This window comes from Artemia franciscana, chromosome 7 (genome assembly GCF_032884065.1).
Source record: "Artemia franciscana chromosome 7, ASM3288406v1, whole genome shotgun sequence".
Lineage (NCBI taxonomy): Eukaryota > Metazoa > Arthropoda > Branchiopoda > Anostraca > Artemiidae > Artemia > Artemia franciscana.
The window spans coordinates 46034579-46061413 of record NC_088869.1 but is presented as its reverse complement, the minus strand read 5'-3'; the positions used below and the strand labels follow the sequence as shown (position 1 = coordinate 46061413).

Here is a 26835-nt window from a genome sequence, read left to right as displayed (position 1 = left end):
ATTCTATCTCAAGGAGATCTGCTGTAGGGATAGGGAATATTGTACAAGGTCACCATGTTCATGGACAACTCCATGGACCATGGTATCCTCAGTAAAACTGGGTAAAAGATCAATCCGATTGTTCCTAATGTCGTTGATATGTACCAAAAAGGGTATGGATCCAAGGATAACTGCACTGAGAAACCCTAGCCTTTAATAGAAACTCACTGGAAGTCAACTCATCGAAAACTACACGGAGAGTCAGATTTTTTTTTTTAGGAACCTCCCAAGGGCACACAGCAACCTAGACAGCCATCAATATCATGGACTTTGGAGTTTTCAGACTAGAGCTTTATGCCAGGCTCTATGGTTGTTGCAACATCGAAAGAGAGCACACTAATATCATAATCCTCAGGTCAGAAGTTCAAAGAACAACGTCATTATTTTAGGAGTCACATAGGAAAATATTACAATACTTATTGGTGATATCAGGTTAGGTTTTTTTACCAGCATGTAGGTGCAGGATTTTACCAACTACCTTTTGTCAACTACCTGTTGACAAAAGCTCACGATATGATAGGTTTAACAACAGATCTTCTCTATAGCCTTTCAAAAGCTTCATACTTAATTTCGTGTCATCATTTAAGCTGTTGATTCTCGAAAGGCTGAAAAGTACATACACATTTGGGTACTTTTAGCTTTGAAAGACTGGAGGAAGTATTTCGGATTCTCGATGCATTATTGATCCAAACTTAAATTACCCCCCCCCCCAAAAAAAAAATAGTTTTCAACAAAATTATTGTAGCCTAACTACTTTCTTCCCATACAATGCATATTTTTTTCCCCGTTTTGCTATTATATTATTTACAAAAAAAAACAAGTAGTTCCTTTAAGAGAAATAAAAGTAGAAAAGAATCATATTCCACCCCTCATAAATAATATTTTACTCCTTTGCAGACAAGTTCCTAGTCTAACTGGGAACCGGATCAATAAAATCCCGCTTAGGAACACGAGTAAAAATTGTATGCAAAAATTCAGCAAAGGCTTTAAACGTCGGCAAAACATCTTACCTTGTTCGGAAAGTCTAAAATTAAAGACGTTTGGGAGATAGGAATTATTTGAATTTCTGCTCAAATTAGATAAAGAAAAGATCACGAGCCAAGGGCGTAGACAGGTATTTTCGACATAACACCTTAGATTAGGTATTCTTTTTTAGACCACACTGCCGTTCTATGACGAACAAATAAATTTTCAAATGGGTTCGGATTCGGATTTTGGTTCGGAGAGGGCGAAATGTGGTATCAGCCAAAAACTATCAAAGTTCAAAACTAACTAGTAAACTAGTCTATTCTTGCCACCAGTGGAGTGAGGGGGATCTTGGATCTGTGTCTCCAAGATCCCCCTCAATATTTTGAAAAATACTTTTTTGGATGTTTTCACCGAAAACACCTTTTTGGTATTTTCATTGAAGAATTGAAAAAAAGAACAATTTGCCCCCCCCCCCCCTCGCCTTTGATACTGAAGAATAGATTTTGCCCCCACCGCTGAATTTTTGTGAAATTATGCCACTAATTGTCACACTCTTCTTCTGTGTAAGCATTCTCATATAAGCATTCTACTAGGGTTATTTATTAACATGCCACAACAAATAGCTTGGTCAGTAAAATAAATGAATTCTAATATCACGAGTGATTGGCAAGTGTTCAAGTCCTGGCGTTATTGATTTTTTTGGTTATGGACATGAGTCAGCGGTGTGGCTCAGTAGCCTCAGCCCGAGTCACACCAGCTCCAAATGGGTGTGGGTGTTTGGAGAGATCTAGGGGGAGGAGGAAGCTTCAGGTGACCAAGCACTGCAAGTACTCAAAAATCATGGCTATTTCCTAAAACTTCTATACTAAAGGTCTAAAAAATCCTGGTGAAAACTCCATTTCTACTACTTAATGGGATATAGTAACTAATAGGACTGTTGCACAACTGAAAATAAATCCATAACATAATAACTAATAGGACTGTTGCACAACTGAAAATGAATCCATAACATAATAGCTAATAGGACTGTTGCACAGCTGAAAATGAATCAATAACATAATAACTAATAGGACTGTTGCACAACTGAAAATGAATCCATAACATAATAACTAATAGGACTGTTGCACAGCTGAAAATGAATCCATAACATAATAACTAATAGGACTGTTGTACAACTGAAAATGAATCCATGACATAATAACTAATAGGACTGTTGCACAACTGAAAATGAATCCATAACATAATAGCTAATAGGACTGTTGCACAGCTGAAAATGAATCCATAACATAATAACTAATAGGACTGTTGCACAACTGAAAATGAATCCATAACAAGTCTGTTGGTTTTCTAAAGCTCAGAGTGTTGCAAAAGTCAGCAATACATTCAGAAGAAGTCTGACTGAGAAATATCGGATTATCCTAATCAGCACATTGTGTTCCTTTTCTTTCTTTTTTATTTTACTTCAATATCCCTTTCCAAACTAAAGAAAATTAAATTACCAATAAAAACAGTTTACACCCTTTGCAGCGAGTCAAAACTACGGTGCAGCATGTGCTCATTAGCAGTTCTTTAATCAGAGTTCCTTGAAGCTCTTAAGCTTCACAAGCCTCTGATACATCCTCCTCATCAATAGCTTTTAACTGAAAATATCAGTGAAGATGTAAGAAGAGGATTTAGTTAAGCAGATGTCCCCTCTCCAATGTTAAAACGCCACACAGAGCCCCTCGACTACATTCACCGTTGGCATCAGCTTACTGCCTTTAGAAAGTTTCAACCAGGTCACAACAACCATATTGAGTTGGACATCTGGTAGAGATTATAACAAGATCTTGAGGTATGAACAAACTTTCAAAGACATACAGATGGGAGATACTAGTAGAAGCCTGCTAATGAAGCTGCTGTATATAGAAAATAGTCTTTGTGAAATTACTTCAAAGAACAATGAATAATATACTTGCTACGCTCCCCCCCCCCCAAAAAAAAAAGTATTTGCCAAGGTAAATAAAGTTATTTTTTATTTACACCAAGCGCGAAAAAGGGAAATTCCGAGTTTTATTCGGATCAATTAGGCTAAACAGAGATATTACCCTGAAGCGATTTCCAATCCATATCCATTTGCCAATCCATAAAGAACATAAACAAAATGTAACGAAGTTAATGATTTCTTAAGGTAGTCATTTTTGGTGAAGCATAGAACCTAACCAAAAAAAAGACATCAATAAATGAACAAGCCACTAAAAGAATCTAAGATTCTTTCCTACCTCATTGGTTCCCGAGAAAAGCGGTTCACCGGTGTGCATTTCAACAAGAATACAACCTAGTGACCACATATCAATGGCCAAATCGTATGGTATCCCCAATAGGACTTCTGGTGATCGGTAAAACCTCGACTGAATATACTGATATATCTGTAAGAAAATAAGAGAGTGATCAGAATACAAGCACAGAAATAGGCTTCTCAAAGCTTATAACCTGTTTCATGTACACTTATTTCGTCTATTTCAAGGACATGTTGTTGTCAGTTCTAAAGATGCTTATTTGCCAGGAGTACTTTATTTAGCCCGAAAGTTAAAATTTTTTATGTCTTTGGTTTTCTAGGAACAACTCCTTCCCTCTTGACCTGATAAGTGGGAGTCTTTGAGCAAGTATACGCACACCTCAAATATATTAAACAAAAAAAGGCTGATTTTCCTGAAGAAAGAGAGATGAAAAGTTAAGTGACTTATTAATAGATAAACACGGTCAATATGTGTCTGATAGCATATCAATATGTTTTAGAAAATAAATTAATCTGTGACTGTAATAACAATAACTTCGATTGATGTAGAAGCCCTAGGTCCGTGATAATAACAAAAATGAGAAATTTAATTATATTTAAATCACATTAAATCAACAAAAGACACTGCCAAAATTACAAAATCTATTTCTATGCTCCATTGCTAGCCTGATATGACGTCCAGACCTTTCAACACTTACTAAACACCCATCCCCCGCTATACTCGCCAGCCATCTTTTATCAATCCTCTCTTTTCTCCATGCACTTATTTGCATAACTCACTCAATTATTTACATTCACTCATCACACGACCCACATTCTCATCCATATCTCTCAAATACCATCTCATTTACTACCAAGGATAGTAAGGAATGTTTTCAAAACTGAAAAAATATATTCATCCAAGAGGAAACGATGGCACTAACACAAGAGAAGGTATGGGGCTTTGGGAGCAACTTGAAAATTATGGAATGAGGGATGCACATAATTTGGCTTTAATGAAGATGTTTCAAACGTAGAACGCACCATAAAACACTCGTGCTGGTGGATATTTTTAATTAACAGATCAGGGACTTTTCAATAAAGTAGTTAAATGGTATATTTCATTACGGCCTGTCTTTTTGTTGATATCAAGCCTAAACTTTTAGTACTATGATGAAAGAGAAATAACAGCTATGTGACTTAGAAAAAAAAACTTAAGAAAAAAGCACAGTGAAAGCAGAAAATGGGAGCTTTCATAAGAAACCTTTCATTAAGACTTTATAAATATCTGAATGACAAGCAATAAGCTTAAAATATCAAAGAAAAAAAATGAAGCACCCCATCGGATACTTATCCGTGTGTACGCGCCATTTTGGGATGAGATCAGTGGCTGAGCTCGTATCGATTCACTTTCCTCCTAATCAGGATCTTAAACCCCTTTCCCATAGCACAAGGAAATACATTTTTCTTAATGCGACACTCAAAATTTTCGTGCATTATTTGCAGTCTCATGCACTAAATTGGACAATTGTGTCATATACACAAGCAGGTACGTACAGAGGGTCGGGCATTCGGGTCTGTTCCCCCTCCTGAAATATGAAGATCCTTACGATTCAACCCACGATTTGGCTTTTTTCTCACAATTCCCTTCAATGTATCTTTTTTTTTTATTTTCCATTCCCCCTGATACGCATTCTTTTGTACCAGCCTGGCAACAACATCAATAGGCAATATGTGAGATATACCTTTCGGTGTTCAAATGGGGGAAAAAATGGATTCTCACAGCGACGTATCCAATTCCTGGAGCAAGCTCAAGATTTCCAAAGAATTTAACGGAAAGAATCCGCTCTTTTTTATGGTTTCCAGGAAAAACAAATGTACAACTGTCAGCATTATTTCTCGTCTAATATAAGATGGTGAATTTTGTGTGACCGGAAGCAACCGGTCTCTACAGATGAATCATGGAAAAAACGAATGGAATTGTCCCATTGAAAAAAAAAATTGGCAATTCAACCAAAAAATTTTGAAACTTCATCTATATAAAAGTCAGTCCGGAGTTTTATTTTGGCATTGTTCTAGTCTCATTTATTTAAAATCTTTAATAGGAAGGGATTTTAACAGGGATTGGGGGGTACACATATTATGTGGAGATTCTGATATTAAATCCTGGTGTAGAGGATTCGACCTCTGAATACATATTTGGTGATGACGGTCATATTTGGTCTTGAAGGGGAACGCAATAAGGATTTGTGAAGTTCATTTTAACAGTACAGTGAAGCGGGAACAGACGGACAATCAATTAAGGGTGTCGAGCAATCAAAAGGTTGAAGCCCCTTGTCTTCAGGCATTTTAAAGAAAACATTAATATCTATTATATTCTGTGCAGTCTTTACTTACATTTATATAAATAAGTCCGAGTTATAGAAATTCTAGTCTATGAATATGGTTCAAAATTCTAGGTAGTTATAATCTAGCTTTTTAGTAAAAAAAAATAAAATTAGAGCCAACCCACTACCACTCTTAATTTCTATCAACTGGTCTCATCTGCTTCCTCCTATCTAGAGAGAGAGGAGGGGGAAAGAGATCGTTATGATTTTAAGGATATTTTTCCCTTGACAGGTTCATTTATTAAAATTATTTTTGATTATGTTTCTTTTTTCGATGAATTTGTAAAAATGTTGGTAAAAACTGAACAAACGTAAACTATGCCCAAGCTTAGTGAGTGATTACACCTTGGTCAGAAAATTTGTGTAAATTTTATATAGAAACCCTACAAAACTTTAGTACAACGAAGCTAGTGGGGGTTTACCCACTTGGATTTGCCACTACTTGCAGCCAAGGCCAAATCCAGGGGGAAGGGGTTGAACCCCCTACCCCTGAAATGTTTTTCAGACTCATAGAAACTTAGAGAAAAAATATCAGCCCCAAGAATAAAATATCTACCCGAAAAAAAAGTATGTATGTGGCTTTGCCTACAGTAGTGAGTTTATTCAGCTTTGTCTCACTGCACAGAATATATCTCATGGGCTAAAATATTTATGATCTTAAAAGGATCTACTCTAACAGATCCCTTACTTCCTGTCACACCTGCAAACCCCCTAACCTAAGACTAGTCCAAATGATCCTACCTACCAGGAAAACTGAGACTCAAATTACAATTAATCTTCTTGGTCCCTCCCCAGAACCCCGAAAAGTCTTCCATCTTTTATGTGCTGATATAAAATTCAATATCAAACAGTTCGTGGTAACGAACTGTAGTAAGGAGCGACCCGGCTCAATAGCAACCAAAACTCTAAAAAATGGGGTTTTGATATCAATAGCTACATCAAAAGAATCGCATTTTAATGCTGATTTTAAATATATTTTATCTAAAAAGAAAGAGCGTTTTCAGGTGGTTGAACATCTTTTTTGTGCCAGCATCATCTTAATACAAGAGATGCTATTTCGATAGGCCTATAGCTTACTGGTGAATTTTAAAGGCCATGGATACTTCAAAGTAGGAATATTTTCTACTATCATTTAAGTAATTTATACTAAATTTCTGCAGACATCTAGCAATCGCGCAGAGTGCAGGAAAATCAACACTTATAAGTCAGATTAGATATTGGATGCATTCATACAAATTTAGCAACTAAACTTAGTTTAAAATGAGAGAGAGACAAGCGGAAGGAGAGACAAGACAAGACAGGACAAGAAAAAAAGAGAGAAAGATAGAATTAAGTTACTCTTTGTCCAAGTTGACACGAGCTTCCAAAATCGACAATCTTGATTGCAGATCTCTTGGGGTTGCATAGCAAAATATTCTCTGGCTTCAGATCACAATGTATTATTGACAGCTCAGGAGTCGCTAGGAACAACAGGGCGGTACACAACTGCTGAGCAAATTTTCGCGTCAAATTTAACGAAACGCCACGGAAATTAGTGTTTCTAAGCAGGTCATACAGGTTGTAAGAAAGTAGTTCAAATACGAGACATAAGTGATTGTGCCACATAAAATGACGCTTCAATCGAACTGAAAAGGAAAAAGAGAACATAAATAATACAGCTTTCCTTTCGTGTTCTGTAAAATACATTCAGTACAATGCCAACATACAACAGTTTTCAAAGAGTTTTGGGTTATCACCGATTCTCAGATACAAATAAATGACCGGTTGCGCACTTCTGCTAACGAATCCTATAAGCTAAGACGTCGATTTTTGCTATTACCAGATGGCAGCAAAGCCAAGTTTCGTGGTTAGACAGAATTTCCTGACTTTGGAAAGTCGATCCAACGGGGAATTAGAAACAGAGGCTGGTCAGTGAGATCTGGGTATTTAAAGTCAAATTTACCTTCTATCAAAACCCAGACTCAGGACTTTCGAAGAAACAACTCTATCGCAAAAATTGCTAGTTATTATTATCTTATTAATTCTACAGCTGTTGGTGAGCGTCACTTCATTTCTTCCCTTCTCCGAAGCAAATGCTATTATTGGAAAATAAAGATTTGTTGCAAAATTTTAAAGGTCAAAAGAACTATAAGATCTCTGATATTGGGCTTGTTCCAGACGAATGGCGTCGAAATCTTGTTTTTGGTTCTAGGAGAACCGCAGCCTTGGAAGGTTGCACTCAGGAGCAGTACACCCGCAGAAATTTACAACAACAACAAATTGAGAAAACTAATAATCTGTCAAGCTATGCAAAAAGAGTGGTAGAGTCGTAGATCATAACGCCCCATATGGACCCTCAACCCCCCCCCCCAAAAAAAAAAGATCTTCATATTTGTTCAACTTTCCTCATTACGATATTCCAGAAACAATCATTTAAGTGCAGTAGAATTAAAATTTTCCAACTACCGTTAACCTCTTTAGACTTTAGGGTTCCAAGAAAATATCATCAATAACACCAAATTAATTTTCAAATGTCAAAGGCAAGTTTTACTTGCTTAAAAAAGTTGCTACAAAGTTAAAGGAGAAGTCCATCTTTTACTTAAATGAATAATATCAAGTATTTACTTAGATGATAAGACAGATAAGCCGAAGAATTTACAAACTAAGAATCCAGTACTGAATCGGCACAAAAAGTTAGTGTTTCCTATCACGCAAACCTGAAACACAAGATTGACATAGATTATTTATAAATAATGAAGTATGAAATGTAAGTGATGTAGTTCTGCGCAAGCGGGGAGTCCCCTATTGGACCAAAAAGCTGAAAGTGAATAAGTTTTGCCAGATCATTACTCACCATTTGTTTTTCCAGCTTTTAACTTGGAAAATTTTTATTCTTTTATTCTCTTTGAGTTTCTCAAATAGGTGCCATGTCTTCTCTGGTACCTGTTTTTTTGCTGTTTCAATTTTTAGTCGCATTTTACTCGTACCAAGAATTCATTTTGTTAATTATTGAAGTAATAGAAAATACCAGCACCAGAATATTGAAGTAATAGAAAATACCAGCACCAGAATATTGTAGTTGTAGGCAAGTTTAATTACATTTACGTTTCATTTCTTTAAGGGCAAGACAAACCGTCCACTTGTGACTATGCAAAAGCAAGTAAACTTGAGCCCCCATCATCTTCTACAAAAGCCCACTCTTTTTACAAACCCCTTACATATTTCTTCCTATGCACATAAAATGTCAGACACTTCCTCTGTGTGAAGGTACAAGTATGCACGGCTGAGTGAAACAACTGTGTCTTCTAATTAGAAAATTCATAGAGTCACACTTCAGAAGAAATGACGAGTTAAAATAAAACGAAAGATTAACAGAAAAAAGTAGTCACTGTGGAGAAATGTACAAATAAACATGTACCGGGAAATTTCGTTTGAATAATCAACAAAGTATATTCTCGAGTTAAAACTTTGAGGAGCACAAACACCCTGTAAATCCCGTCCTTGGATAAATACTCACCAGATTACGCATTTCTGGTAAGTTTCAGATATGCCATTTGCAGGATTGCCACTCCTAGTGATTTTTTATATTGTCTAAAGAAAAAAATCACTAAATCAGCACATACATCTCCAGATTATTGAAGAAAATCACTAGATCAGCCAAAAATTACTAAAATCTAGTGATTTTTTTTCACTGGATGGCAACAATGTATTTCTTCTTGACCAAGACATAATATTGAAGATGTTATTCTATGTAAATTGATCTAGCATCGATGACAATTTTTCATTTCAAGGAAAATGGCAAAAATTACCTATGTAATATTTATTTTCTAAATCTGCCTTGTTCATCATTTCAAGAAGTTTGACTTCAATTTGCGCTTGACTAAGGAAGGGCTTCTTATTTTTTATTATTTTTATTGCAACATGACATCCTTCCTCGTGATCATACGCCTTCACGACCTAAAAAAGAAATGAATAAACAAAACTATGCTCAGATCAATTATAATTCTCTACTTTAATTCTATATTAAAATCACAATAGTTAATAATTTTCTTTACTTCAAGATTCTTCCAAGTAGCTACGCTGTTCAGCTTCAGAATTTTAAATTTATCCTGACTTTGTTTAAACAAGATAAAGGTTGAGACCATAGAAACGGGGTTCAACTAAATAAAATGAAAAGATATATAAACAACAGTTCAAACTTTTAATTAAAACTTTCTCACTTTTTTTCTGTTTTAATTAAAAGTTGCACCCATTATTCATCCATTCATACATGTTCACCTTACTTTTAATTAAATTGTGTGGTCTAAAAAATTACTAACGGGCTTAATACCTGCTCTAGCAAATTAGGAGCGTAGAAAGATCGCCCCATACGGGGTCTATATAGAGGCGTAGGTATATTTTTCAGCACCTAGGAGCAATATCAGCTTTTGCTCCTCTCCAACCCCTTAAAGTGTAAGTGGACCTATCTTTCATAAATGAAATGTAAATGGCGTCTTTGACTGATGATTGGAACCAGTGTATCCCCTTGCCCCCTTTAAACTACTCGACTGGTTTTATATCCATATTAATTTATTGGCTCTGAACTACTACAATTGGCCACGTAAGTTCAGCAAAAAAAAATATATCACAAAAACGCTAGACAAGCATTGCTTACCTCTTCTAATATACTTTTTGAGAGTGATATTGGGGGGTGGGGGTAATAGAAGACATAGACTGGCAAAATCAGTGTTAAAATATTAAGTCCACGTTGAGAAAAACGAACCTGTGCCAGATCAAGCGAGGTATCCCATAAATAAAGAAAAAGAAATAGACAAAGAGTTAAAAAGGAAAAATAAAGAACAAAAATGAAAGAACAGAAGGAAAAATGACGGAAGAAGAGAAAAAAAGAGGGAGGAAGTTAAATATCATCATAGACGTGACATTGCGTTTACTAATGGACTTCAAAAGAATAATTAGCGTTCGTATGTAAAAGCATTATTGTCATTTTTAAATATTAATCTTCAAAATTAGGCAAAGCCTTTATAACTTGTAGCAAAATATAGTAAAGAGTCAATCAAATACTTTGACGTTTTAGTAAATAAAATGGACTTGGTAAAATCGGCTTCTGAAAGGTCACTAGAAAAGTGTCTTATTTTATACCACCAGGACAGTCAGTATGTTTTGAAGCGAAATCACCAGGACGGTCAAAGGCCTTGGAAAAGTAAAATGACAAAAAGAGACCAGTCCCACATCTTATAAATCCTTTTACAAGAACTAATCTCTAAGGTGCAATTCTACCACCCCTGCCCACAATTTCAAGAAATTTGTTTTTTTTTTTCGTATTTTCTGAAATATTTTAGATAGAATTCGCCAGTTAGATTCGGAGCTGAGGGATGACCTACAGGGTCGTCTTTTCAGTCATATAAGCAAAATCTGGACGTTTTGTGTTTTTTATATTTCAGGGGAAGGGTCAAAAACCAGGATAACACCAAACACTTGGTATTTGTAGGATACGTTTCAGTGGTATCAATTGGGCATTCCCCCAGGTTTTTTGCCTCCTTCCCTATCCTTAAATTTTGAATAATATCTCTTTGGTATTTTCATCGGAAAAAAAATAGCCACTCCCCTGGACTTAGAAAAATGCACTATGCCCCACCCCCTAAAATTTGATACAGTAAATGCCTGTTTAGGTCTCAGACTTTAACTCTTTCAACATTTCTTTAAAATCGTCCTCGGGTGGATTTGGGGAGGAATCGTATTTCAACCCAATGTCCTTATGTTATATAGGGTAAGCATCAAAGAAACAAAATATAAATTGGCCAAGCAGGAATGGTAACAATCTGCGGCCAAATAATACAATTTCTTAAGCGCTAGCGCGCCCTTTTTGGTGCACATTGTCTTACTCGACCTGTGGTCACCTTGCAGGCTGCATATTAACATAACGGATCTAACCAAATACCAAGCCGCAAATTGTTAACCCCATTCATTTTGAACATGTGATGCAATGATACCCAGCCAGACGTCAAGAGGAAAGAATACAAACGACTGATTCTAGTAACTCTCGGTCGGGATGATTAAGAAGACCGGCCATACCATTACCGACTAGAATAACAATAAAGATAAGCATTTCAACAATCAGCAGGTGTAACTAAACAATCAGAATACGATAATCTTTAGGTCCTTATTTAAAATTAAAAATATTTATTAAAGATCTAATAAAAATAGCTACTTGTTCAAAAAAAAAAAAACTAATAAGCAAGTAAAAACATGATTCACATTTTACTATTAAACAGGTATACAAGCGAGAAGTAGAGAGGGCAGATCATGAAACCCTCCCCCAACGAACAAATCCTAATTATCATGATTTTTCATTTGTCCCCTACAATTCTCCTTTTTTGGCTGTTTTTACAAAGTCCCTAGAATTTATGCTGGCATTCAGAACAGTCAGAACAAGTTTTATCAACCATTCCCATGGAAAAAAAAGAATTTCATGTGCTAAGAAAAAAAAAGTTATACAACATGTATTTATTTTTTTTGTAGGCGAAACCAAAAAAAAATATGTTTTCTTTGTCTTTTTAACTAAAAACCAGTTATCTGCACGGTAACTTTTTAACCATCCAAGATAGGCCAAAGAAAATAATATCAAAAGTTCCACTTCCCACATAACTACAAGTGCAATAGAAGAATAAAATACATTCTGAAAAACAAACAAATGAAAAGAAACTGCTAAGTATCTTTAGAACCAAATAAAATGTATAAAAATAATGATAGGACCTATTGAAAGAAATTGTTTAAACTTGGGGAAGTTGGCTGTATATAAGCTCTACATAAACAATTTACGCATTATGCCTTTTGAATTAAACCAAAAAACAAGTTTTTTTTAAATGAAAGTAAACTTTAAATTACTCCGTATACGAAAGGGACTTTTCCTTCTCAACACCTCACTCTTTACGCTAAAGTTTGACTCTTTCTCTTAACTCTATTTTAAAACAGTAAAAAACTTTAGCGTAAAGAGCGGGGTGTTGAGGAGGAAAAGCCCCTTTCTTATACAGAGTAATTTCTGTTCGTTTAAGTTTTAATGTCGCTCCTTAATTTCAATTAAAAAAAATTGTTTTTTTTTTTTTATTTAATTTCTGGACGTTTTTGAATTAATGCATGTGTTGATCTCGGCTCTCCGCACATAAATAAATTTGCATATTAATTTCTTGGGGCTAAATGGCTTTTTCATTGTTTTGATCGAATGATTTTGAGGAAAAAGGAGCGAGGGAGGAGGCCTAGTTGCCCTCCGATTTTTTGATTACTTAAAAAGGCAACTATAACTTATAATTGTTTACGAACGTTTTCATAAGTAAAAATATACGTAACTTACGAATTAAATTACGTAGCGAACTTCTATATTCGTATGTTTTTATTGCGTATATGAGGGGGCTCACCCCTCGTCGATACCTCGCTCTTTACATTAAAAGCTTAAATTTTGTCCCAATTCCTTAAGAATGACCCCTAAATCAGAAAGGCCGTAAAATAAATAGTTGAAATTACTAAAAATATTTTTGCGTAAAGAGCGAGGTATTACGAGGAGGTAAACCTTTCATATGCATAATAATTTCTGTTCGTTTTAAGTTTTAATGCTGCTTCTCACTTTCAGTAGAAAAAACTTTTCATACTTATTTTTTCATTGTTTTTTTTTTAAATAATGCTAGAAAATCCTGCGCCCCCTCCATTGTAAGTCTCTTTCCCCAGGAGAAGTTCCTCCATGGAAATATCCTCCCATGTACCCCCCCTCAACTCTCCCCCCCCCAAACCCAAAAAAACCCAAACCCTCAGTAACCATTACTATATGTAAACACAGGTCAAAGTTTGTAACTTGCAGCCCCTCCCACGGGGACTGCGGGGGAGTAAGTCGTCCCCAAAGACATAGTTATTAGGTTTTCCAACTATGGTGAATAAAATGGCTATCAGAATTTTGGTTATATAAAAATATATAGCTATAAAATGGCTATCAAAAATATCAGAATTTTGATCCGGTGACTTTTGGGAAAAAATGAGCGTGGGAGGGGGCCTAGGTGCCCTCCAATTTTTTGGTCACTTGAAAAGGGCACTAGAACTTTTAATTTCCGTTATAATGAGCCCTTTCACGACATTTTAGGACCACTAAGTCGATATGATCACCCCTGGAAAAAAAAAACAAAAAAAAGCAAATAAACACGCATCCGTGATTTGTTTTCTGGCAAAAAATGCGAAATTCCACATTTTTGTAGATAGGGACTTGAAACTTCTATAACAGGGTTCTCTAATACGCTGAATCTGATGGTGTGATTTTCGTTAAGATCGTGTGACTTTTAGGGGGTGTTTTCCCCTATTTTCGAAAATGAAGCAAATTTTTTCAGGCTCGTAGCTTTTGATGGGTAACACTAATCTTTATGAAACTTATATATTTAAAATCAGCATTAAAATGCACTTCTTTTGATGTAACTATTGGTATCAAAATTCCATTTTTTAGTGTTTCGGTTACTATTGAGCCGGGTCGCTCCTTACTACAGTTCGTTACCAAACTGTTTGAATGCCACAATCGAACAATAAGAGAAACAAATAATAATAAAAAAATTGTCCTCGTTCGCTTAATGGCCCTTGTTCGTTCGATGGCCCTCGCATCCCTCGGGCGGCAGCTTCGGTTTTAAAGGGGGTTTTAAGCTAATTTCTTTATGATTAATGGGGAAATTGCTACTGTTTTTTTTCTACTTTATTTACAAAGGAATTGGTCATCCAAGTTTCTTATGAATTTAACTACATTAGAAGGTAGCAAATTAATAGGTGTGGTTCATGTGAAAAAGCACTCAAGACGAAAGTTTCGGGAAAGAGCACCAAAAGAACATTTCACATTGACATGGACAGGGGGTGGATGCCATGGTAAAATTTAGAACAGACAAAGTTAGCCTCGGGGTGCGGGGGGAGGGGGAATCGGTATGACGAATATCCTAACTGATGGCTATCATTATAAGGAGTGAGCGATACAAGCAAACTAGCAGGGACATATCCTCAAAACATGAATATGTTTACCATGCACAAACGCTGAACTTTTTTGAAGAGGTGGGGGGGGTAGTGAAAAAAAACTATTTGAAAATTTGAATAAAAAAGTGCCCAGAGACCCGGGATAAGTTAGGGTTGAGCGGACGATCCCAGGAACCGCCACCCTTCCCACCCTACGTACGTCCCTAACGCTCACACGAATTTAATCATCTCATTTAATTGTATAATAAAGGCAAGAAAGGAAAACAATAGCTTTCAAAAAGAGATTTTTATGACAAAAGCTTTCACAAAGCGATGGACAAGTGACATATCACATGTTCGTAGGAGAGAACCTAAATTTCAAGGTACTGTAGATGTTGCACACAAAGTACCCAGATTTAACATAACGAAAAATTAAATTCTAACAAAATTCTAGGGAGCATTCAAGTATCAAACTTGACAGTATTAAAGGTAGAAGTGAAACTAAGCAAAACAGAGCAACAATAAATATAGGCAGTGGCGTCGTTGGGGTGGGGTGAGGGGGCAGTTGCCCTCCCCCCAATAATTTGGAGAGGAAGACTATTATATAGCCCATGCTCCTTGACTCTCCAGATGTAGAGCCCTCTTTCCCCCAAATAAAATGCTGGAGCCACGCCCCTGGATAGCCTATAGGTCCACACAGACAAATCTCTGAAGAGAGGGATTAAGGGGCAAAGGCTGTGAAAAAAATCCTCCTGTGTGCCGTCATAGACTGGAAGCTTCCCTCCCAAAATGAAAAGTATTAACAATCATTAGGCCGTCTTTCTAGCGTCAGGCATGTGTACTCTCGGGTAGGATTCATTTGGAAACAACACCTTCATCTTCCAAAAAAAAGGCATGCCTCGTTTTATAGCTTATTTGGACATAGCGTTTATGATTCATTTTTGCACACTGTCTTGAGAAAATTATCGAAAAAAATTACATGAGTGAGTCATTGAACATAAATAAGCCAAGTCTCTTGGAATAAACCCAGACACTAGCCATAAGTACAGTAACAGACAAGGACATGAAAGATTTCTAGGGTACTAATGTCTGTTGTTTTAAATGATTTGTTAGAAGATACAAGTGAAAACAAAAAGCTTATAATGAATGCAATGACTTGACGACATATCTCACTTTTACACCAACGTAAAAATACTGCCAATCGCACATACTACTAAAAACAGCTACATACCCAGGCAAAACAAACTTTTCAAGACAGTTTGTAGAGGGTTAAGTGCTAAACCGTCAGTGGCCACAAAGTGGGGCCCGCTCGGTAAATCGTTCACAAAAGATGGCGCAAGCCACGCGTGCGGAAAATGTACCAAACTTGGTGAAAACGTCCCACGCGTGGCCCAAAGTTTTCAATACGAGGCACAAAGACGCTATAGGTGATCGAGCAATGTCGACCGTGGTGAAACAAGTGGCACTCCCAAGGTGTACACTGGTGGCGGAACAGTCGACCCCTCACTCCACAAGCACAGATATATTTGATGTCACAGCTATTTGTCAGGCATCCTTTTGAGTACATATACGGCAAATCTGAGGGTATCTTTTTGAGCCTTATCCAATTGGTTGAATAATTCAGTTCGGTTGATTTCTCTAACCAATATCTTATTACCAAAAAATCGAAGGCAGTGGTCATTGGCCATAGAGTGAAAGAAAGTCATAGCAAGAAAAGAGAGACCAACTATAATGTTTTATCATTTTTTTTTTTCAAAATTCCACTATAACATATTTTGATTATTATTTTTTAAAGTCACCCAATTTCGAGAAGTTTTTAAACACCAAACTAGGAACTGGTTGAGAAATATGGAAAGAAAGAAGAATGTCACATAATTTTCCGCCTTAGCTGGAAACGGACCTAAATAAATTTTACAACTTCCTGTAGTAGAAAATACGTTCATTTCAATTGCATAAAAAAAAACAATTAAAAAGTAGCCTGTCAACCCAAAACCTTCCTCGAATATTGTAATAGATTATATGCTTTACAGAGAGCACACAAAACTCATAAAAACAAGAATTGAAAGCTTCTTGCTTGAATACCAAATCTTAAGATAATATAACTATGTAGTCTATGTTTTGGAAAACTGGTAATTCTTGCCTTTATCCATTTATATTTCATGACTGTCGTCTAGTCAATACGTCGAAATTATATTTTATTCATGTTCAATATAATTTTATTTACAAAAACTAGTTATGCCGATAGACCAATTAAAATATTTAAATATAAAATATAAGATACATATTCAACAATTATGATATGTTCTTTCCTTTTTTTTTTCAAAAATAAGGCAAATTTTCTCAGCCTCGTAACTTTTGATGGGAAAGACTAAAAAAAAAAAAAAAAAAACGATTCTTTCGGTGTATCTATCGGTATCAAAATTCCGTTTATTAGAGCTTCGGTTACTATTGAGCCGGGTCGCTCTTTACAGTTCGTTACCAAGAACTGTTTGAAAGGCTGTCACTAACAGGATAGTTTTAGTAAATATGTCCCCGGTCATGGCTATAAACTAGAGATTATGAGGGAGGCAAGTATTCCTTGAAATATATATTTAGGTCCCCAGCACAGCGTTCCAGAAACTACGTTAACGTCCACGAAAATGCGGCAATTAGATCTGAAAGTGTATCTTTTTTGTATACTACATTCCCATTATCTGGTGTAAATCCACCCAATTTTCTTGAATTTTACTACATCCTTGGAAATTACGAACCAACGAGCCATTTCTTGATTTATTGGTTAAAGGAGAAGTTTCCTGCATAAAATTATAACAAGATCCTACTTTAGAATCCTTGGAGGGTCGTAAACGTTGAATATCATATAAACAAGTTCAAATCTGAGAACGAGCTGACCTAATCATCTATTGATAATTAACGCATCGTAAAATCAAAAAAAAAAATTCATTGTCTAAAGCTTAACCTACATTTTTGTTACAATCGTGTTTATTTTATTTCGATAATTGTAAAATTTCAATACGCCACTTAAGACATGTGGCTTCATTTTGGTTTACCAAGGACATACTAAGGCACAAATACAAGACACCTGGCGCTGCATCAACACAGACCAACGCATTTGACCCGAGTTGGGGGATATGGAAGTTGCAGCAAACCACAGGAATTATTGGAGACTCCTTCTTGGTACCCAGGGATGTTCTGGTGGCATAGACAAAACCAGGGTATTGTGGCTTCATTTGTTGCATAGACATGAGATTTTGTCAGTGAGCTAGAGGCACTGAAATATGTTTGTTCGTAACTGTTTTAAAGTAAATACGCATGATTGTGACTAGCGGATAAATACTAACCAGACAAAACTTTTTTTTTTAGAATTTACTTTCAGAAACTATGTAAATAATTTTCAGAAGTCTCGGACACGACCTTTTGCTTTGGGCATGACGATACATACAGTAGAATCAAATTTATCCGACTATACTCTGAGAGCAAATACAAAACAGAATCTTATATTTTTTTCTAATCTTAACATTTTAGTTTTTATTCTTGGCAATTTGAGGACCTTGGCACATTCAAACAAAGCAGCATCTCTCATATTTAAAATATACGAAAGAATTTTATTTTCAAGACATCCCTTTGCGTCCCAGTAGGTTTTCCTAAAACAGAATTCTTTTCCGAAATCAGCATTTTCTTGTTTAATAAAACTGGCACCTCCTATCTTGTAAAAAATCAAAACAAATAAAGCCAAATGACGACTTTCGTGTCGTAAAAGCATTTTGCTTTTACATAATAACAAGGACATCTCCGAAGAACAAGTGCGAAGGAATCGTCAAACAAAACCACGTGGCTAACCTGATCTACGTAAAAGAGCCTAATTTCATAGAAGTTCGCAGAAACCGAACAATCAATACCAGCTACGTTGCTTCTTCTGACTCCCACAACAGAAGTGCGAAGTAGCTTGAAATAAAACAATCATACGCTACTAAGAAAGGATAGAACATTCTCCCTAAATCTAGAGTACATATCTTTGATAAGATCAACTAGGTTTCATGGAATACCTTAACGAAGGAGGATATGCCAGAGACATTTTCTTAGTTTTTTTAGATACTAGTTTTATCGACCGTTGAATCTGTTGAATTAAAAAAAAAGATAATTGTTGTCAAATAAAGTAAAGTGTCTGTAGTATAGTAGTTAAAAACAAAACTTAACGAATTGCAAAATACAAACAGCTGTAGAAAGAAACTATTATTCCACTTGGAAAATGATTCGTCTATTTGTATAATCATTAGAGCTTAAGCCTTCACCATGCCACGTATGGCTCAGAGGTACATGCTCTTTTAAAAGGAGTTTGCAATGAATAACTTTTAGGACAAAGTCCGAAAATATTTTACTAATATTAGCCCAGAGTCCTAAAGCATTTGGGATGCGCAGACTATGAAAAATATATTGATTTACTTGAGTTTCCAAGAATAACACAGGTCTGCAAAAAAAAAGAAAAAAAAATCAGATACATGACATACTTTTTCTAGATTACATGTTTGAAGGTCCCAAATTCTGAATATGAATTTCATAGCATTCCATCACGTATAGATTTTTTGCAAATCGAAACTAAATTTAATCAAAACTATTTTTGGTACTTGTGTATTATTCAGAAAACACTCAATAAGCGAATTTAGGTTCTTTCGTGAAACAAACTGATATGCGAAAATCTGGTTTCATAGCCACAAAGACAGAACTCAGTTCAGTTTGCTACGCATAATGATAGAAGATAGTGTCTGAACATGGATTTTGAAATGAAGATTTGGGGATTTGCCAAAGACTGAAAAAGAGGCAATTATATTTTTCCAGGATAAGGGGTTGTTCCCCACAACAAAACAGTGCGTCAATGGACAGAACAAGACTTTATACTCTTACGAGAAGGAATATTTTTGGAAGTGTAACAATAGGCCATGTTTAAGCTATATATTTGCACATTTGGCACATTAGGTGCATTATATCATATACCTAACTTAACCTAACCACCACTATATATTAAATATTTAATTAAAATGTACCTACATCGTAGTTTGTTTCACGAAAGAACCTAACTTCACTTATTGAGCGTGTTCTGAATAATACAGAAGTACCCTATTTTTTCTTATGAAAGCTTTTTTTTTCATTGATGCTTCACCAAACTCGTTTCCAATATCCTTCTTTAATTTCCCGATTGAGTATCTAAAAAGACAACTAACATATTGACATCCCATTTCTCTTGAAAATGTCTCTCAAAGTCACGGAGATCTTGATGTAATCTTTCACCCTAGTCTTCGCTGTAAGCTCCCAAGTTTTCAGGAAAACAGTCAACACGGGATTAAAAAAAAAAAATTTTTAAGCTCCCCGATTCGACGATCTTGGGGGGGGGGGGGAGAGCGAGCGAACAAGATAGTTGAGAAGAATTTTGTTTAGGCATACAACAGATGACTGTCTTGCTAAGCATGGCTTGTGGTCTAGGGGTATGATTCTCGCATAGAATGCGAGAGGTCTCAGGTTCGAATCTCAGAGCACCTCAATTTTTACATGGAGAACATCCGAAACTAGATACGTGATCAATATAGTGATCGCTGAATGTTGGCAGGCGTATCAGGGACCCGACCAGGTTAAATTAGAAATAGTCGCTTCCCCGATTTGACCATCTGGGGGGAGTGGAAGGACGGTAAATTCGGAAAAATTAGAAAAAATAAAGTATTTTTATGGCACTTGGTATCTACCAAGTGACATATAGCGATCGCAAATTCTGTCGGTCTGTCCCTGTTTTGCTGGTTTAGACACTTCCAGGTAAGCTAGGACGATGACATTTGGCAGGCATATCAGGAGCCAGACCAGATTAAATTACAAATTGTCGTTTCACCGATTCGATCATCTGGTGGGGAGTGGGGGGACGGTAAATTGGAAAAATTAGAAAAAAAGGGGAATTTTTAATTTACGAACGGGTGATCGGATTTTAATAAGATTTGATGTTTGGAAGGATATCGTGTCTCAGAGCTCTTATTTTAAATCCCGACCGGATCCGGTAACACTGTGGGGGGGAGGAACCTAAAATCTTGGGAAACGCTTAGAGTGGAAGGATCGGGATGAAACTTTGTGGGAAAAATAAACACAAGTCCTAGATACGTGATTGACATAACCGGAACGGATCCGCTCTCTTTGGGGGAGTTGGGGGGAGGGTTCATTCTGAAAAATTAGAAAAAATGAGGTATTTTTAACTTACAAAGGAGTGATCAGATTTTAATGAAATTTGATGTTTGGAAGGACCTCGTAACTCAGATACGTTATTTTAAATCCCGACTGGATCCAGTCCAGATCCGAGAGGGGGGGGCAGAAATCTTGGGAAACGCTTAAAGCAGAGAGATCAGGATGAAACTTGGTGGGAGGAATAAACACAAGTCAAAGATACGTGACTGACATAACCGGACCGCATCCACTCTCTTTGATGGAGTTGGGGGGGAAGTCATTCGGAAAAATTAGAAAAATGAGGTATTTGTAACTTACGAATGGTAAATCATATCTTAATCAAATTTGATGTTTAGAAGGATATTATGCTTAACTCTCATTTTAAATTCCGACCAGATCCGATGACATTGGTGAGAGTTGGAGGGGGAAACCAAAATTCTTGGAAAACGTGAAAATCGAGATACAACAACAAATGAGAGAATAATGAGGACTTTTTTCCCCAAGACAGTGAACCAACAAAACCTATTTGAATATTTCGGCCCTATATCTAAGGGCCGTTTTCAGCAAAGAAAATAAAAAACACTAAAACACTTACAATAAAAGTTCTCAGTTAAAAATCCATTTTTTAAATTAGCCTAGGCATCATTACTTTTTAACGAAAAGTTCAGCCAAGACTGTGTGATAAAAGCTAACATTTTACAAGATAAAAAGGTTCATTCATTTCACTAACTGTATTTATTAAAAATTGGAATGATTTCTTATTGCGATATTTGCCTTCTCTGCGGCTAATCTGATAGTTCTTTTGGGATTGGGTTTGTTTTTGTTCGTTCCTATTTTTGTTTTATTTTGAATTAGATTATTTTCTATAATTAATTTTGTGTACATAGGGTTGAGTGTGTATTCACCCAAGTCTCTATTTAGGGATGTATTATTATTCAAGTTTCGTTTGATTTCTATTGCCTCGCAGACAGTTTGTTTGATTCCTAGGTCATTGCTAATTAGAACTGTTTCGTCAAATAGAACATAATGGTTTGGATTTTCAAAAATATGATTACTTAAAGCTGAATCGAAAGATATGGAGTTATTTTTAGATTTTAATGCTTTTTCAATACTTTCTTTGTGTTGTTGTAATCTTGTTCCTAAATTTTGGTGGGTTCGACCAATGTAATAATTTCCACAACTACATGGTATATAATACACCCCTCGTAGACGGGCAACTGGGGTTTTATCCTTACCAGAATTGACAAGATTCATTATACTTAAATTGCTTGTGAATACACCACGTAAATTGTTCTTTAAACAAACTTTTTTCAGTTTTGAAGTAATTTTCGGAATATAAGGTAGGTAAATCGTGCTTGTGGGTTTATTCGAATCATTTACTGGTGTGGGATTTAAGGCTTTAGAAGAATGCATCTTTAATCTTAGAGCAATAACAGTATTTATGAGAGAAATTGGGTACCAGTTGCCAAAAAGTATGTCTGTAATAAAATTTAATCCTTTTTTAACATACGGCTCTGAACAGATATTCAAATAGGTTTTGTTGGTTCACTGTCTTGGGGAAAAAAGTCCTCATTATTCTCTCTTTTGTAGTTGTATTATGGAAAGGCAGTGTGGTCTTCGTCATTATGAAAGTCGAGATATCTTACGAATGGGTGATCGGAATTTTAATGAAACTTGATATATAGAAGAACCTTATGTCTCAGATGATCCATTTTCAGTTCGAATCGGGTCTGGGGACATAGAGGGTTGGAGGGGGGAAACAGAAATCATGGAAACCGGAAATCTTGTAAAACACTTAGAGTGGAGAGATCGGGATGAAACTTGATGGGAAGAATAAGCACGAGTTATAGATACGTGATTGACATAATTGGAACGGATCCGTTCTCTTTGGGGGAGCTGGGGGTTGATAATTTGGAAAAATTAGAAAACTTGAGGTATTTTTAACTTAAGAGCGGGAGACCGGATCTTAATGAAATTTGATATTTAGAAGGAATTCATGTGTCAGAGCTCTTATTTCAAATTCCAACCAGATCTATTGACATTGGGGGGAGTTGGAGGGGAAAACCGGAAATCTTGGAAAACGCTTAGAGTAGAGAGATCGGGATGAAAATTGGTGGGTAGAATCAGCAAATGCCGTAGATACGTGATTGACGTAACCGGACTGGATCCGTTCTCTTTAGAGGGTGGGGTTTAGTTCATTGGCGAGTTTGGTGCTTCTGGACGTGCTAGGACGATGAAAATTGGTACGCGTGTCAGGGAGCTGCACAAATTGACTTGATAAAGTCGTCTTCCCCAATTCGACCATCTGGAGAGCTGAAGAGAGAGGAAAAATCACAAAAATTGAGGTATTTTTAACTTAAGAGTGGGTGATCGGATCTAAATGAATTTTGATATTTAGAAGGACCTCGTGATTCAGAGCTTTTATTTTAAATCCCGACCGGCATTAAGCCTCTGATTTTCCTTTTAAATCAATCTATTGATTCTTAGAATTTTGCTAGAGCTCATACCATATGAGCTCTTAGCTCCTGTTAACTTAAGAACGGGTTATAGGATCTTAATTAAATTTAGTATTTAGAAGGACCTTGTGTCTCACAGCTCTTATTTTAAATCCCGACCGGATTCGGTGACATTTGAGGGAGTTGGAGGGGTAAACCGGAAATCTTGGAAAACACTTAGAGTGGAGAGAGCGTAATGAAACTTGGTGAGAAGAAGCTCTTGGCTCTTCCGACCTCGTCACAAGTGTCATGTGAGCTCTTGGCTCTTGTTGTTAAAGTCACCACAAACAAACCACTGATGCTCTTGATATTCGATTTTATCAAGAACTGAAGCCAAGTCATTATAGTTTTCTTTCTTTCATATGAACGGAGTATCCCATAAGAAGAGATGCAAATACATTTCCATTATGCAATAATCCTGCTTTGAGGCTGGTTTACACGAATCAATTAATATACGGTATTTTCATAAAACATATTCTATTTCAAAGCACTTCATAAGCCCATAAACATTATTACAACAAGCCAGATTATCTTCTTTGGCGAAAAACAAATTAAATTCTCTCTTAATGCCTGTACTACCAAAATGAGGGTCCAGATTAATAAATTGTTGCTTTTCAGCCTTGATCCTAATAATTCGCCTGCATCTTTGGAAGGACTACAATCTCTTACTAGGTCGTTGGGCTCGCTTGGAGAAAAAAATTGAGGTTCATCGTAAACAGAATTTGCTGAACTAGATCGTTCTCGGAAGCTAATCCTACTGAGTCCTCTGATTCGCTCAGGATACCATCAAAATTAAAAGGCGTCTGCAAAGCTGGTATTTCACAACTATGGGGCACTGGACAAATAGGCGAGTCAAGGTTGGCCAGACCTAGTAGTTATTTTTTTTTTCACAAACGAAGACCGTCCTCGCATCTTCTGCGTACCTTATTTTCTCCAAGTTTAATTTTTAAATAGGCCTTAATTAATTTTTAAATAGGCTAAACAACTACTGTGAGTAACTTCCGTGAATGGCGAAAATAGATAACTATTTTTTACTAATACCGACCAAGGCACCAACCAGGGGGATAGTGCATTTTCGATGCGTTTTAAAATTTTTGTTACGCCCCCCCCCTCCTCCCCAAAAACAAGCCTGGATACGGCCTTGGTACTAACCATTCTTCCAGTAGGCCCAGCAATATTTACTCCAACCTCAATGTAAAACATCTTGCATTAGCTCTTTACTTCTTTTCTTTTATACAAGAAAATTTAACAAAAACCGTACAATCAAATATAAAATGATAACCCAATATAACGTCATCTTGTAAATGGAGATGTAATTTGTAAAAAAAAAAAAAGATTTCATTTTTATCATTATGTTTTGGTAACTACCAAAGGCAATAGATACAGCAATTGTCTTTAAATGTGTCTGTAAACGGCTCTATGCAATGTTCCAGTGCCCTGCTACTAGTGGAGGAAAGAAAACCGGAAAAACGATAGAAAACAGAAAATTGATGTGAGGAAATTTTTTTGGTATTTGTTTGGTTGTTATCAAGTTAAAATCTATCAGGAAATGTATAAATGTCCCATGCAGTTTTTTACCCGCAGGCCTGTGCAATATTATAAATAAATATAAAGAATTTGGCTTTTCAAAAGAAATGAAAGTGATTCCAATTCAAGCATGTCATGTACGCTAAATGTCAGTGTTTCTTAGACGTTCGACCCCCAGGCACTTATTGGACAACGAAGTCCAAATATCCTTACGGGCCCTGCCTGTTATTAAAGAAACTACTTTCCTAAAATGTTTTATTGCTTAACAGATACTACTAGATGGAAGAACTTGCTGCCGTTCTTTGAGTTCAATATTTTTGTCTAAAACAGAAACAGTAAAAAAAAACGGCAATTAAAAAACGGAAAAGAAACAGAAAAAACGAAACAGAGAGAAAAACGGAACTCCGTTTTCTTTTTTCCGTTTTTTTTTTTTTTTTTTTACCGAAACACAGAAACGGCCTGTTTTTGTTAAAAACGGCCGTTTTAACAGATATTTCCAGTTTTTTCGGAAATATGTCTTAGCTTATATTGCACGGAAATTAAGCACAAACAAGATTTGCGGCTAGTAGACATGCGATAACAAGCATCACAACCAATTCCACATGAAAAAAATGGACAACAAAATCTGCAGTTAGAAGAAAAGTGACAGGGACTATGACATGAAATTGTAAGTGAAATCTGCGGTTAGAAGAGAAGCAATAATAAAAATCACGTATAGTCCCAGAGAGAATAAATCCTATAAAATGGTTGATAATCAGGAAGGAGGAAATAGACGATAGAATTCAAGCATGCAAAGAATTTACGAGGTATTTGCCGAAAATTTGTTTCAGGGAAGAGAGAGCAACTCCAAAAAACACCATAAAATGAAAAAAAGTAAGTAGATAAGTAGTTTTAAAAATTTGAAAGTAGGATAGTTGAAAAGTAATTATTCTTGTTGCTAAATAAATAGAACTGGAAACACTGGCTTTAATATTGGATTAATTTTCACATACGCAAATCTAATTTTTAGAAACAGTTGAAGACAAGAATACTCCCTACATGGTAATATCCCAATCCAATAAAAGTCGCAAGAATGCGATACGATGCTGTTATCAAGCAAAACATGGAAAATGGAGAAAAACGGGTTAATAAACAGAAACGGCTAAAACGGTAAGAAAAAAAACAGAACAGAAACAAAAACGGTAATAAAACAGCTACCTGTTTTATATGTTTTCTGATTTCTCCAAAACAACAGAACAGAAAATATTGAAAAAAAAACAAAAAAAAAAACAAAAAAAAACAGAAACAGAAACGATCCTGATCTCTAATAGTAAACATGGTACATGAGTTCCAATAACATAAGAACGATGTGTTTTCCATGTACTTTTTTTAAGATAGTCAAACTTAGGAAAGGGACTCATCCGATCAAAAACTGAATGCTCTAGGTCCCTTTTAAGAGTCGAAAATGATCGGATTAATTTACGATACAGTTTCAAACAAACAATAAAAATTGTATTTTCTGGTAACATAAGACACGGGCAAGGTGATGGATAAGACACATGGATTTTGAAAAATTCCAAAAGTCGTGTAACACGAGATTATTCACGGGAACAAACAGATGGATTTTTTTACTCAGTTTCAGTTTATCAGAAACAAAAACAGTTAGCAAGTTAACAAACATAAATCGAGAAAAAACCCAAGGAGAAATTGCAAAAGGCAAAACTACGAGCCAGAAAAAAATTGCCTCATATTCAGACACTTTGAAATGGCAAATTTACAACTTTATAATTACACTAAAATAGTTTCTCAATAACAGAGAAAAAAACGAACTAAAACAAAGATCCATTACTGAAGGGATACAAACAAGGGTATCGGAAGTTGAAATATAAAATTAATGTACAATAATCGCATAACTGTGGCTTAGACCCACTCATAGCCGCTTTTCAAAACGATAATGGCGACGACTGGGTCTGGAATGTCGACTTGGATGAAGTCTAAAAGACATAAAACTTCATAGTCAATAATAAAACCAAAGTTGACA

The 26835-nt window shown here is 35.9% G+C and overlaps 1 protein-coding gene across 1 annotated transcript in view; it reads right to left on the bottom strand.

Annotated features, from left to right (window-relative positions):
- LOC136029372 (serine/threonine-protein kinase minibrain-like) overlaps positions 1-26835 on the bottom strand; it is an 83711-nt gene that overhangs the window by 10906 nt on the left and 45970 nt on the right. Inside the window, exons 5-7 of the mRNA XM_065707690.1 lie at positions 9441-9588; positions 6991-7277; positions 3270-3416 (exon numbers count right to left, since the gene is read on the bottom strand). Of these exons, the coding sequence (XP_065563762.1) occupies positions 3270-3416; positions 6991-7277; positions 9441-9588 (582 nt within the window). The remainder of the gene's footprint in view (positions 1-3269; positions 3417-6990; positions 7278-9440; positions 9589-26835) is intronic.